Source organism: Echeneis naucrates, chromosome 19 (assembly GCF_900963305.1).
Source record: "Echeneis naucrates chromosome 19, fEcheNa1.1, whole genome shotgun sequence".
Taxonomy (NCBI): Eukaryota; Metazoa; Chordata; class Actinopteri; order Carangiformes; family Echeneidae; genus Echeneis; species Echeneis naucrates.
The window spans coordinates 12,465,810-12,480,146 of NC_042529.1; the positions used below are offsets into that span (position 1 = coordinate 12,465,810).

General features: G+C 39.6%; 1 protein-coding gene across 1 annotated transcript in view; it reads right to left on the reverse strand.

Moving 5' to 3' along the window:
- antxr1c (ANTXR cell adhesion molecule 1c) overlaps window positions 1–13,704 on the reverse strand; it is a 31,991-nt gene extending 18,287 nt beyond the window's left edge. The window contains exons 1-9 of the mRNA XM_029527411.1: window positions 13,539–13,704; window positions 4,511–4,582; window positions 3,186–3,257; window positions 2,432–2,513; window positions 2,260–2,290; window positions 2,088–2,161; window positions 1,874–1,942; window positions 957–1,037; window positions 180–240 (exon numbers count right to left, since the gene is read on the reverse strand). Coding sequence (XP_029383271.1) covers window positions 180–240; window positions 957–1,037; window positions 1,874–1,942; window positions 2,088–2,161; window positions 2,260–2,290; window positions 2,432–2,513; window positions 3,186–3,257; window positions 4,511–4,582; window positions 13,539–13,696 — 700 coding nt within the window. The 5' untranslated portion in view covers window positions 13,697–13,704. The remainder of the gene's footprint in view (window positions 1–179; window positions 241–956; window positions 1,038–1,873; window positions 1,943–2,087; window positions 2,162–2,259; window positions 2,291–2,431; window positions 2,514–3,185; window positions 3,258–4,510; window positions 4,583–13,538) is intronic.
- Between the last annotated feature and the right edge of the window lie 633 nt (window positions 13,705–14,337).

Here is a 14,337-nt window from a genome sequence, read left to right on the forward strand (position 1 = left end):
ATACATGGTCATTCTCCAGTCTGGGATTGTCATTACTGAGGTGTGAAAAAGAGAAATGAGGCACTTTGTAATAAAATGAATACATATGCTTTAAGAAATGATAGCATCAGTGTCTTTGACTCAAGTGAGACCCATTTCAGTTTGTGTGTCTGTGAGCGTGTATGTTTCTGGTTTCTCACCTCCTGCACACACACTGGAGGGCTCGGCTGCCAAAATTTCAATGCAGGATTTCTTAATGATCTGGAGGGCAAAAAAGGCAGTCATCATTTCTCCACACATGCAGGCCTACTGATCACAACCTCTGCTCTGCTCTTGAAGCATTTTTTTCTTCAAATTTTACTGGAACAGAGATGAATTCAAAAATATTCAACCTTGTATTTCTCATTAGTATTCACAATAATTGACTGTTCACAAACTCCTTCCGTGAAGTATTCATCCAGTCATAATCCTCTTACAGGAACAGGGTCTTTGTGTCTGGTGCAGTTGCTACACTCTGTGTAGAAGCTGTTCTTGGATACTTTCAGAGATACAGCAAACATTATCAGCCCCACTGGGATTGCTGTTAAGGCAGCTCTAGTGTAAACCTGTTTCATTAGAGTGCTACTTGTTTTGGTTTACACTCCTGCAGCTTTGACAGTGATTCCATTCACGAAAAAGACTGGTCATTCCTCACCCATAACATTTTCTTGTCTACTGTTAACATTGAAAGCGCATTGTTTGATAGTACCAGCACTGGAAAAGCCAGTGTTGTGGTTGATGAGGACCACTGGGTATATATTCCCATTCCAGAAAAATCCAGCGACTTCTACATAAAATGTGTATTTGTACTCTCTGAAGCCAACTCTATCCAAGTTAGAGGTAAAAGTTAGTTCTGCTGACATAGCGCACATGAACATGGACAACTGCACTGGTGCCCTTTCCATCAGCTTTACTTGTAGGACCATGCGTTTATTTACCGAATCAATGACTCCCCGGAGGGCATGGAAGCCACCCAGGACAGGAAACACATGCTCAATGGTGTCTGCAATGGTGGCTAGCTACAGGAGACAGACAGAGTTGTGGATGAAAAATTAAACAATGAACTCACAAAAGCATTACTGGTTAATTATGGAAAAATAAATTTCTCCACCACTGTCAGGATTGTTGTTCTGAAACTACGGTAACTGAATAAACTGCCCATACTGACTGGCTGATACTTGATATTATTATGACAAGCATAAATTGGCCTTAAATAAAACATAATACAATTTTAAACATTGTAAAAAAGGAATCTCTGCACTTTGAAAGTATTGAATTTCAATTCACATTTCCGTCCGCATTAATATTAAACATTCAGGTACATCAGGTAATCAAATCAATTTACCATCAATCAATTGGGCCTTGAAGTAAACTTGTGGAAGTTGTTGGAAGAAAACAGTCTCAGGTTACTGAAGGTGAACTGCTCTCATGACAGAAAAATCTCTTCGGTCTCAAATATCCATCTCATTAAATGCAGGAAGCTTAATCATCGTCCTTGTCACGCTGAAGTAAACCGTTCAGGATTATTCAAGTTATATCCTCTCCAGCCTGACAGGCAGCTCAGAGTGAAAAATCACTCAGATTGGTTTTCAGGAAATTTTAAATTATGGGTTGGCCGAATTGAAAAGGGGCCACTGAACACACACTAAAGCATGTGCCATGGAATTAACACCATTTAGGATGTTTCCACAGCACAGGCACTACAGTACGTATATGGTGCTTGGCTTGATAATTACAGTTACAAGTTCAGATAATTATTTTTATTTGAATGCAGATGTATGAATACATGGAATATACATCATTTTTTAATGAAAGTACTAAACAATACTTAATAATCTACATGAAAGGCAATTACCTGCGTCTCATTGAAGTCCTTGACACCAACACAGTACACAATAGCTCCAAGAGACCTGGCTCTCTCTGCCTGTTGTCAGAAAGAGATAATAAATGTGTTATTTTAAAAAATCTGGCACTGAAACAGTAAGACTACATCCGCTCCCACAACAGCTCTGTCACGTGAAATTTATTTACAGTAGTTTGGGAAATGTGCCTCAGTATAAAGTTGCTACCTCCTGCTGTGCGGTGATGAGCTGATGCTCCTGCAGCTCTCCGTCTGTCAGAGCAATAATCACGCTGGCTGTGCCTGAAAAAAAAACAAACAAACAAACAAAACATTGTGTGGTGTAACTATCCAATGTAGCCTGAAAACCGTGTTCACAAGAATGAACAATTTTTGCTTACCTGCGTTTTCATGATATATTTGCTCATTTGCCTTGAAATAAAAGAACACATTGAAGGTCAGATAATCAGGAAATTCCATTAAACACATAACCAAGTAATTCACTGGGCTATGACTTGCTTTTAGCTTCAAAAAAGCTACCATGAAATTAGTACAAAAAACAACAAGACTTACCCTCTGCAATCCGAGGTGCATGAACGTGTCTCCTCCTGGAATCTCTCTTTTCAGAGCGTTCAGCCCCTTTCTGATATCCAATCTGAAGAGAAGAAATGTAGCAGAATGGATTTTGATGTAGACACATTTGGTCACATTTGTCAGGTTATCTCAAAAACTGATGTATAGAACAGTTTTTCACTTTTTAATGCTAGTTTGTACTTTTACAGTACAGTACAGTACAAAGAGAAAAGAGATAACAGTATCCAATATTTCCAAAAAAGCAAACATTGAAGAAAGATGTAAATTGTTAAATGTAAAATTTACAGACTGATGCATTCAAATAAATGATGTCAGTCAAAAGAGACATTTTCCTACAGATGAGAACAAAGTATATTTTGTTTTTTGCCCTTTTGTAGTGCAGTGCAGTGAGCCTAACAGGGTGGTGTATCAGATAGAGGGGTCATTGGTTTAATTCACTGCTCTTCCAGTCTACATTTTGTGGTGTAAGTGGGATACTGAACCTCTCATTGCTGTTGATGTATCATTATTGTCTGAATGTATATATGGTAAGAAATGTATGAACTTGTCAGAGCCTTGAGTGGCTCATAACAATAGAAAAGTCCTGTTTAATACCATTTTCAGATTTATGTTCTTCACTCCAGTTGTTTATGTTTACTTTGATTCTTACATCAAGTTTGTTGCTGTTAATTAATGGCATTACCTGTGATGGTTTCCACTATTAAATAAAGAGAGAGAAACAGTCAGAATTTACCTGTTTTCCGTCAGTTTCATGATGGTTGATGCTCTGGAGGAGAATGTAATGAAGGACATCCTCAACAATGGACTGGAACAGAAAAAAGGAAAAAATATTTTTTGTCACGTCTAACATTCAGCTTCCCACAATCATTCAGTCTTTGTATTGAGCAGATGCTGCTGATAATATGTCAAAGACCGATGGTGACTGGTGGTTGGTTGGTGGTTTCCCACCTTGCACAACATGTGGTATAAATAGCATAATAATCTGGGGTTGATCATCACAATCACATCAACACTTGTAGGAATACTCTGAAAGCAACAAATTGTTTTCCACTGACTCCTCAACATTATTTTCCTGTTTTGTTTTTTTTTTCTTTTTCAGAGAACAGCCTTACAATTAACTAAATAACAGGAAGTAACTTTTCATATAATTTACTTTCATGCCAAAATCCTTTTATTAAAGCAATGAATGTCTCATTCATTGTTATTTTGTTGTTTTGAAACACAGCTGAAAACGCATGAAGACAGAGTGAATCCTGCACTACTTTTTGTGGATGTGTGTTGACAGCAACTATGTGACATTTAAACTGCATTCACAGATATAAACGTGTTTGTTATTTTTGTTTTCTGGTTAAACACTTTAATTAGAAAAAGAATTGCATACATGTACGCAACACACACACACCCTTTACTATCTGAGGTGAAAAGTGTGTTGTTTGTGAGAACAAAGATTTTTGCTGTTAAGACTTTCTGATGATTCTTACAAACTAAAACTTTGAGGTGGTTTTTTTGTTAGTTTTTTTCGGCAGAACCGCAAAATTCCAGCTGTTTGCATGGCTACAAGGGCACTGAACAAAGCCACCCATGAGCTGAAGCATACGACACAGTTAACTATTTCATTTTATTCCACACTTACTTTTCCAGTGCTACATCAAATCAGAGGATGACATGACCGAAGAAATTGATGTCTGTCAAAACCAAGACTGATTGTCCGTAAAATGGCCCTGTAGCTTGTAGTCACTTATGGGGGAATTCAGTGACACCAGATGCCAGCTGGTGTCACAGAGACAGAGAGTGAAACATCACTGTGGATACTGAGTAACTTAACATATGGCACAGATTTTATTTTATTTTACTGAGATGACTGCTGGGTAAAGTGTGGGTTTCTTTTCAATAAAATATATCTCCAGGGTCCAGGAAGTCAAGCACAGAGGCAACAAACCTTTTGGCGTCTAGAGATTTAGAGTCTACTTCTGAATCTTTTGTCTATGTAGTTCCACTGTTCCTGCATATTTGATTAATTAACTGTGTCACAATGTATGTTTGTTTTTTTGGTCTCACCTTTTGAATTTCTCAGCTAAATTCTCCACAAAGTAGTAGATTTCCTCCCAGTGATGCTTCACACTGCCAGACCTGAGACAAAGACAATGGAAAACCATTAAAATAAAAGAAGTTGTACTTTTGTAATTTACCATCCCAACAACCCATACAGAAACCGAGCTATAACAGTCAAACATCATTTTTTATTTACTATTCGTTCATTCATGAGATAGCATGGTCGAAAGATTTCAACAATATGGATTTTCTATTAGTTACAAATGATTTGTTCAGGAAGAACTCAAACAAAATACCATGGCTTAAACTCTTTTTCAGACACACACAAATCTCCATATGGCGTAACAGTGAACAAGAAAAATACAGCTCTGCTACCAAAAGACAACAGGGGGTAGAGTCATTACCTCCAAAACATGAAGCACAAGCTGAGTTTGTCCAGGGCAGAGCACAACTACTTGACTTGTTACTGCAGCTATATCTATCACATTATTGGTAACTGGCTTTTTTTTATCTATTAGAGGGAATATTACCATAGTTACTAAGAGCCAGTATGATAATTGGCTGTTTGCTTAACAAATATAAATTACATCGGAGGCCAAGATGTTAAAGCAAAATTTCATAAAGCACATGCTTCTCACTTAGATATCGCAAACACCACTGAGGGTAACTCTTAAAACAATTAGCCTGCACTATACATTTGGGGCCTGTAATGCACTGGTGAGATAAAAGAAGTTGGTGGTGTGTTGTGCTTTTTAATTTAACACCCCTCTGTGTCCTCAATGAGCCCCTGCAGGCATAGGAAATAGGCCCTGGTCTCCCGGGGGGATCATCCATAAAACTGGACTATTATTTAAAAAAAACTCCCCATGGTGCAACCTTAATATCCTCTGGGCAGACTGTGTGTGTGTTTGGATTTGTAAGAATTTCATTAAGTGTGTCTGGGGGGAAGAGAGGGCTTCCGGCACAAAGTGACAAGTCAGCAGGGCACCCGTTAGCTTACGAACGAGCCGAGCCACAGAGATGGCACATGGGAAATGAGCTAATTGGCTGTGGTAAAACTAGAGGCCTGTTTAGAGGATGAAGCTTACTTGGAATAAACAGTGATGCCGACTGTGTGTTATTGTAGGTGGCGACTGCCTGATGTAACAGCATTAGACACACTCAAACTGGCCAGCAATGATGAGTTGTTGTTTTCCTGTATTGGACAAAAGGTCAGCACCACTTTTTTTTCACAGGGATTAGCTGGGTTTATTGAAGAACCTCCATTTAGGGTGAAGCAGCCCATTGAAGATTTTTTCTGCAGTACCTAGACAGAAGCCTGCCTTGATGTAAAGATGATATATATATATATATATATATGTTCGAAAACAGGCAAACTTGTCTGGTGCTTCACTGGTGTTTCACAAGAAATGAGAGAAAAACAATGACTGTTCTAGTTTACATTTTAGTTATATCAGTTCCATGTGTATGAGAGCCCCAGATATCTGTTTGTGAATCACATTAAAATGCAATAAGCAGAATACGTATTGCCCATTTCTCCACTTTGAGCATTATATCCCTAGAAGGCTGATGAGAAAACATTTGTTCAACAAATTAGGTTGATCAAATTTTCTGTACAATGCCTTTTGATTATTTGGTATTTGGAGGCACAAAAACCAACAGGGACTTTTGCCTCTTGCAAGTTGCTTTAGAGAACTTGGCTGTGGAAATGAATTGTAACTAAATGTATTTGTCTACAATGAAGTATAACAGAGGTCAGACCAAGTGGTGTGTTTGTGTTACTGCTCAGCAGTGGGGTGCGAGGTGTAGCCATAGCCGGGCAATTGGAGGGACTTTCCCATCATGCCTCAGACATTTAAGGCCTTTTTTCCTGCCAAACCAGACCATGGATCTACATTAAATGTTTGGCTGAATGGACATGAACTAGACTGTGTTCTTCTATCTTTGAAGTAGCTACAAGACAGATCCCCACTGGCCCACAGTTTTCATATTAGCTTTAATAGATAAATGTAGTTGGTCATTTATTCAGTACAGTGATTCAGTTTGCAGAGGCTGAAATGAGTAACTCTACAAACTCTACAGCTGCAAATATTCTTAGGACACCCATGATGAGCAACAGTTCCTGTCATAGTTGAGAAGAGAACCAGTTCACACTCAAACGTAAATTGCAGATCATCCAGACGAGACAATGATCAATTGTTCAGAAAAAGATGAGCCACGACAAAGACGCAAGAATTTTGCAGACATAAGTTGACTACTGCACTAATAAAAGCCAAAGCTTGTGGAATCAGGTTTGGGTTCCTAAGGGCCACCCATATTGGGATTTCTCATCCAAATGTGCTAAAACATCCAATGTAACATATACCTTATGTTAGTTTCAGTGTTTTCCCTCATCTAGTCTCAACAAATAAAGACAAGCATACAAATTCTGGTCAACTAAGAATACCACATTAGAATTGTATTCATTTTTATTAAGTTTTGTTGTTGTTTTGATGACATGGCTTTCCCTCACATCAAGATTTCACATTCCTATGGCGGCTGACAGGGCAAAGAAAGAGGACAAGACCTTACAAGCTAAACACATTTTTTCCCCCAAAAAATAACAAAAAAAAAAAAAAAAAAAGAGGACGGGGGTGTTTAACTTGGATGCCCAACAAAATGTGCAGCACAAACAGAAATAGTCACACAAGGATTTAACAGACACACACACACACACACACACACACACACACAACCTCTAACCTTAAGGAGAGGCAGGAGCCAGTTTCCTGTGCAGATTGTTCCATTACAGCAACAGTTGAGGGGAAAAAAATAATATAAAGTCTGGTAAAACTTTTCTGAAGCAAAAAGTCATGAAGAGGTGTGGGGATAATTTTTGAGTATTTATTTAACATTAGGGTGAATCTGGGGACTCCCACCTTTGGTTTTCAGCTGCTTATCTTTATTTCTGAACCACAATGCCTCGTGTTTGCCTTGGAACAGTTCAATTGTCTGAGGTGGCTCAAGTCGTGGGATCGAGGCCTAGCTTGCAGTTTCACTCACCTGTTCAAACACCATTGCAAGAGGAAGTGGGCCATTTCAATCCTTGTTCATTTCATGTGGTGCCCTTTTTCTCCCTCAATCCTTTGATCTAATTTTAATAGTCTGAGCTGAGCCCTGAAGTTCAGTGGTTTTGGGTTTTGGAAGGAGAAAATAAAGGATTGGAGAGGTGAGGGTCTGTAGAATTTGCAGACACAGTGATTGCACCCAGCAACAGTTTAAAGTTATGTCATAGCAAGTCCTCAAATCTGGGTGACAGTGTTTTTTGATCGGACAGCTTCTCAGAGCAAGATAATAAGCATGTGTCTGGCTTTCTGCCATTGGAGCTCTGAGAAGAGAAGAACAAAGGAGAAGAGGGGAGGGAGTGAGGGAAAGACAAAGACCGTAATTGTTGAGATTACAGAGATTACAGTAAATTTATCTGCGTAGGAGCAAGATAATGTAAAAAGTCTGTTGGCTCAGTTGCAGACTTGTCTGCCACAGGAAACAGCGTGATGATTCAATGAAAACTCCAACTTAAAGGCCAAGTTCCTCTCTGACTTACTTCAGCTAATACATATGGCAAGCATGTCAAAAAAGCCTTGTGGACTGACACCACCAAAGAAACAAAACAAGGAGTAACTAACCAACTGATTAAAACTCTTGTACATCTTCTACATGTATTATTTTTGCTGGGTTCATGGCACTGATCAACATTACTGATGAGGTGCTAGTGGTGCCAAATTTATTGCCAATTCCAACTGGTTGCCAATTTGAGATTTTTAAACAATATTATAAACCATTTAAAATCAAAGCAAAAACAAACAGGCCAAACAAAATAGGAACCAGACAAAGAACAGAACCAAACCCAAGCAAACTAGCACTGTAGCGCTGGAGAGTGCAACATTAAAATAATGATGGAGGTATTTAATGCTGGTAATGAATCCAAAACTAAATGAGGAAAAATCTGGAAGATTTAGGCCAACTAGAGTCATTTGTCTAAAAATACCTGGAGAAAATCAAAAAAAGTCTCATTGACGGAGTTCAGGTTTTGTTTCCTTTCAGAAACAGTATCTCTCTCCAGTAACACCTCTAATTTTCTAAATTGTATCCACTTCAGATATACAGCAATTTTGTCAGTTCCTGGACCTGTGAATCACTCAGTGTGGTGATCTTGTTGTTTCAAAATAAATGTGGTCACTGTGGGAGGTAATTCTCGTCATTATTACTGTCCAACAATTCTGAACAGACCATATAAAGAGGAAACTAGAGTCTATATACTGTATACTAGAAATATCCTTAGTCATTTACAAGACCCCTTTCTGCTAACTGGGCGAGATTGCAGAAATTGAGTCATCTGGGGAGTGTGAATATGTCTCAGTGTTCACAATGACAACCACTGTACAAGTTCTTCAAATTTTGCAGAACTTGCCAGAGCTAAGGCCCTGCTTTTAGCATGGCTAAGAATCACTGGGAAACAAAAACGGCTTACAGTAGAAAAAACACTGCTGCATTTCTACTGTATCCCTGCATTTCTTGTTCTCTATTTTTATTTAAATGTTTATGCGTAAAGAGAAAAAGGTGATTATGACAAAACTCAGTTCCTCTGGGCTCAACAAAGGGTTTTATAGCCTGCAACCTTGGTTCAGTCTCTCCCTTCACATCAGTGTCTATTCCGGAGACACAATATGGCATTGTTGGGTTTACAGCTTGTTTGCTGTTCTACTGTTATGCCTGTAGTTCTGTAGCTCTAGCAAAGAAGCTCTAAAGCAACTTACTGATGAAGAGTAACTTTTTTCCTTTTTCATTGCTTAACCAAGTCCACTATTAACTACCCAACAGCCACTTCTATCCCAGAGGGCAATGGGATGACGGCATGTGGGAAAAAGCTCTTTTGGTCTGAAGGCTCAGCAGCTCTCAGCTTTGTTCTCACGGTTCAAAGTGTCGAAGAAGAAAAAAAAAAAAGAACAACTTTGCGAAAGAGGCAGTCTGCCATTCTATCTGAGCCTACCCACACCACCCAAGCCAGCATCCAATGCTGGTGCTACAATTTGACTGACTGGGCACAAGGATTTATTTGTTTAAAACCGCTAACCTACTTTTACAGCAATTGCAGAAGTCAAAGTCTTTACTGCGTGATTTCTAAGCTAATGCTGCACATCTATTCCAAAACCTGAGTGAGGAATTGTTTGGCCCTTGGATAACTAGTTAGTGGAGAGACATTTGAGATGCATGCCAAAAGATACAGATTTTTCTTCTTCAGTCTTAATCCAACCATATAAAAATATAGGGAATATACTTTTTATGTTAACCAAGGCAGGGTCATGTATCACATACCAGGAGATTTGGTTAAGAGTTGGACTGGCTTTCACCTGCATTAAAACCTATTGTCCTTTTTGTGTGAAACACTGATACATTTTAACAAGACATTTCTTCCTGTTGAAAACACCAAAGCATCACACTATGCAAGGCCAAACTACACAGACATGTCATTCCACAGCTCAAACGTTTTCCACAGCTAGACAGATTGAAAGTATTTATGGACTGCAGCTGCAGTTTTGGTTTTTCCGCTGACCTGTCTAGATTTAGGCAGCATGGCTGAAAGCCCACCTGGAGGGCTAACGCATGACTACATCAACAACAACATTTTGAAGCAATGATTAGTGGTCTTGAAAATTTGAACAGGGCAGAAATTGCTATCATTTTGACTGTGGCCTATCAGAAAAGATGAAGGCTGTTAGAGTTGTGCATTTTTACATCTATTACAAGTAGGAGCAATGATGTGAAGAGAGTGAAGAGCTAATGGGGGGTCTGCTGCAAATAAAATAGGTCATCTGGAAAAGGATAAATGAAAAGCTGAGAGACATTCTCACAAAGTGAATGGGGGGAGACATATGCAGCAATGTGAATACTAAATAATATAAAATATGTTTTTAAATAAAAAGTTCAGATCAGCCTTTCTTTGCATGGCAACACTATAGAACAACTGTGTCTTACAATTGGTAAGCAGTACGCAACGTGGTTAAATGGCATCTTCCTCAGCAGCTGAACATTTGGCTGATATGCGAATCCCTTTATCTAACATATGAACACACTCAAAATTCCTCTGACCCTTTGTTCCATATGAAATAGCATGCTGTGCCCTGTCTGCTCTGAATCAGCACATACAGTATAGGCTACATATTCAGACGCACATGCAGGAATGTAGAAGTTCAAGGTATACACCTACTGCAAATATTTTGGGCGCATGGTTTCTTTATTTAACCGAAAAATGAACCAATATGAAAATCTGTCAAAAAAGTTTATGTACAAAAGTCCTAAATCTATGTTGTTTTCATACCTGTATTTTCCTCTATGCTTGTGGTTTAGCTTTAGGAATGTCCACTGCTGGTCTCCAAGTCAATCAGTAAGTCTGCTGGTTGGTCAGTATTTTATGCTAGCTAGAAAATGTTATCATATCAGCACACTTAACTACAGTCAAGCCGTGAAGTGTTTATAATACATGTTGTAATACATTGTAAGCATCTAACTCTCTGCACTACATTTAGCTAAAAACACCTGAGTGCAACCCAGTTGTTTTCTCTTTTCTGCTACTGTCACCAAATACTTTAGGCTTTTTCAATCCACGCCCATGCAAAGGCAGTTTAATTTTGAAAAAGTTTTGACACTCTTTTGCACAATCAGATGCTTTAACAACGTCTTGTTTGCTTCAGCTGTTATGCCTTTCTACTGCTCATTCAAACAATCAATTCAATTACTTCAAGAGATAACTACCTTCTGTTTACTTGGTTGCAACTTCTTAGTTCAGTCTCTTGATTGCTCACATGTTGCTGTCTTCAGTGTCTGGTGAGATAACAACCCTGTATTCCTAAAACTTGATGTATACAAGTAAAACTATAAACACCGCTTAGCAACTGAGGCTAATGGGTCCTGCTAAAGACCAAAATTCTTGCTGACGGTGATAAGGGTGTTGGAATAAGATTGAAACTGGCAGCCTTGCAGTCATTCCCCAGCATCTGTATGCTTCAGATTACATTGGCCCGTGCTTCAGAGGACACTGTCAAACATGTCAAAGCCATGTAATGACATCATCTGCCTGACTCTGCAATAAATGCCTTTGGAGTCAGCTTTATGAGCCAGTTATCTTTCCCTGTTCCAGCAAAAACTTGTGACCCTCTACTCCCACTTAAACACAGTACCCTAAGCACATTACTCATTCTAAATCACACAGACTCATGTTTGTAAACACCATGTTGATGCTGAACAATTCTGCACAGCCCTGCATTAATATGAATTCACATGTTTTAGAATGGGCAAAATCCTGGGATGGCAGTGTCAGACTCGCTACAACCTCCTCACATCGATCTTTACACCCTCCATATGGATCAAACAGGGCACAGGGTTCAGACTGTCTCATAAAACCAGCTCAGGCCTGAGGGAGGGGTTGAGGGACAGCTGAATAAGGGCTGAGGTTTCTAATGAGCTTCCTCCTGTTTGAACTCCACAAACGATACCTTAACTTTGTTAGTCATCCCCAAGCACGCAGGGAAACTAACAATAACATCAGACATTAGAAAAAAAATGGATGCAGATATTATTTACAACATGTGTCAGTGTTTGCCACACAGCTCGAGCCAACAGCAGCTTTAAACATCTGGGGTCCAGTCCCTCCATTCTGTTTTGAAATGCAGGGAAGGAAAATGGATCTGTGAAGTTCAGTAAGTACAGTAAGGTGCTTACACTGTCACTTCACTGGGAGTAGCTCTCAATTAGAGAAAAAAAGAAAATAAAAAAATCTCAAAATCCAATCAGGGATATTCGAATGTTCACCAGTGATGCTAACCTGCTTTGAAACGTTTCATCAACCCTCAACTCAAGCCTTTAAAGTTGCTGCATGCAACTTTTTTTTTCCCAAATTAAGACCACATTCTCCATAAATGTTGTTGCTTCCTGTCCTCTAGTTTCGCCTCCCCATTCTTGGCTTTGCTCCATTAGTGCAAGAGGAGGGAAAAGAGCTGATATAAACATATGTTGTTGTTGTTGTTTTTGGGTTTTGTTTTTTTTACCCCAAGTAGGATCATCTCAAGATAAAAGCCTGGCAGTTAAACTAACACTCACAACAAAGGTTGTTACTTTGCTGTAGCAGATTCTCCATCAGATTTCCCCCCATGGCTCCCCATGAATTCAGCATTGATGTTTAGACCTGAGGCACACTCCATTGAGGCTATTAAATCACAACACAAAACAAAAGGTGGATCTTGTGTTGCATGACAGAAAGTGCTTTTGGTGTCCATAAACTAAAAATAACCTAGAAGCCTCTCTCACATTTTATATTCTTCCCTAGCAGCCTGGGTCCAGCTGCTGAAGTTAGATGTCACATAACCGCAGCATTTTTCCTATGTGGGCGTTCAGAGTGGAAATGAAAGAGTGAGTACTGAGCGGTCACTGAGCGAAGAGAAGAAAAAGTCCCTCAGTATTTCCCCCCAGAGGAAAAATCCGCATTTTCTCTTTCCCTCTTCAATAAAACTTCAAAAGATGTAATCTGTTCAGGCTCGGAAGCAGGGAGAGATCTTTTTTTTTTTTTTTTTAAATGTGCTTTAGCATCCAGATCGTTGCTCATCTTTTTGCTTAATCAGCAAACTGTACTCCGCGCGAGTCAGCCTCCTTCGCGGCGTCATCACGCTCGCGCGCGGATGCAGCGGTTGCTAGCAAGTCAAACAACGGGCTAACCTTTTTATTCTCACCTTTTGAGACACGTTCATGTCAAACACTGGTAGCTTTCCGTTGTGTTTTTAATAAATAAACTGTCTGACCCCCCCCTTAGTTACACCTCCACTCTAAATAAGGGAAAAAAATGCCACAGTAAAAACTTTAATTCATATTCAAATATCTTTTTTTTGTGTGCTATGCTAACTCCCCCCCCCACCCCTCGTTGCAAACAGATTCGTGGCTGTTCCTTTATCTTCGTGGATAGCAGTTTATTTAATGATCAGTTCACAAAGGTGGTTTTACTTACTTATCAAGCACAAAATAGAGGTCAAAAGCGCCCTGACAGGAACTCTCCTCCTCCTCGCCCTCGTCCTGCAGCTCCGGCTCGGCTCTTGCAGATGACCACAGCAAGAATAATCCGAGTAAAACCAGAACAAGACGCATGTTCAACAAAAATGACGCCATTATTTCTCCTCGTGATGTGTATAGGGGGGGAAAAAGTTAATTCCTTAGATGTTTTCAAAAAAAAAAAAAAAAAGAAAAGAAAAAAAAAGCAACAACCCAAAAATCCTCCAGGGGCTTCTTACATCCCAGAGACAATAGGATGCAGGCGATGCTCCCACGTCTCTTTTGTTGGGTGGCTCAGTTTACAGCATCCCGGACTGATGCTGGCCCTCTGCGGATCACACCGCTAAATAACTGCGTCGGATCGCTCACACTCCACATGCAGCTGGCAGAAAGAAATAAGAGTCTTTAAAAAGTTTGCAGAAAGAAATCCAAAAGTTAAAAAAAAAAAAAAAAAACAAACAAACAAACAAACGAAAGGATCGAAACGATGGAGTGGGTGGTTTGTTATGGGGGGGAAAAAAAGGAAAAGAGGAAGAAGGATAAAAGTTTCCTGTCAAACTGTCAAACCTGGTTTGAGTCCGAAAAAGCCAAATGGACGTAGGTAATGCAGAGCAGAGTTGGCGCTGGAGGAACTGGGAGCCCAGGGGACAGACTTGGCTGAAATGGACCAGGTTTCATATTTCATCCTGAGGAGGAGAGAGGACGAGGGGAAAATGGGTCAACATCCCATTTTGCGCCTCCCTCGCGCGTGAGGGAGG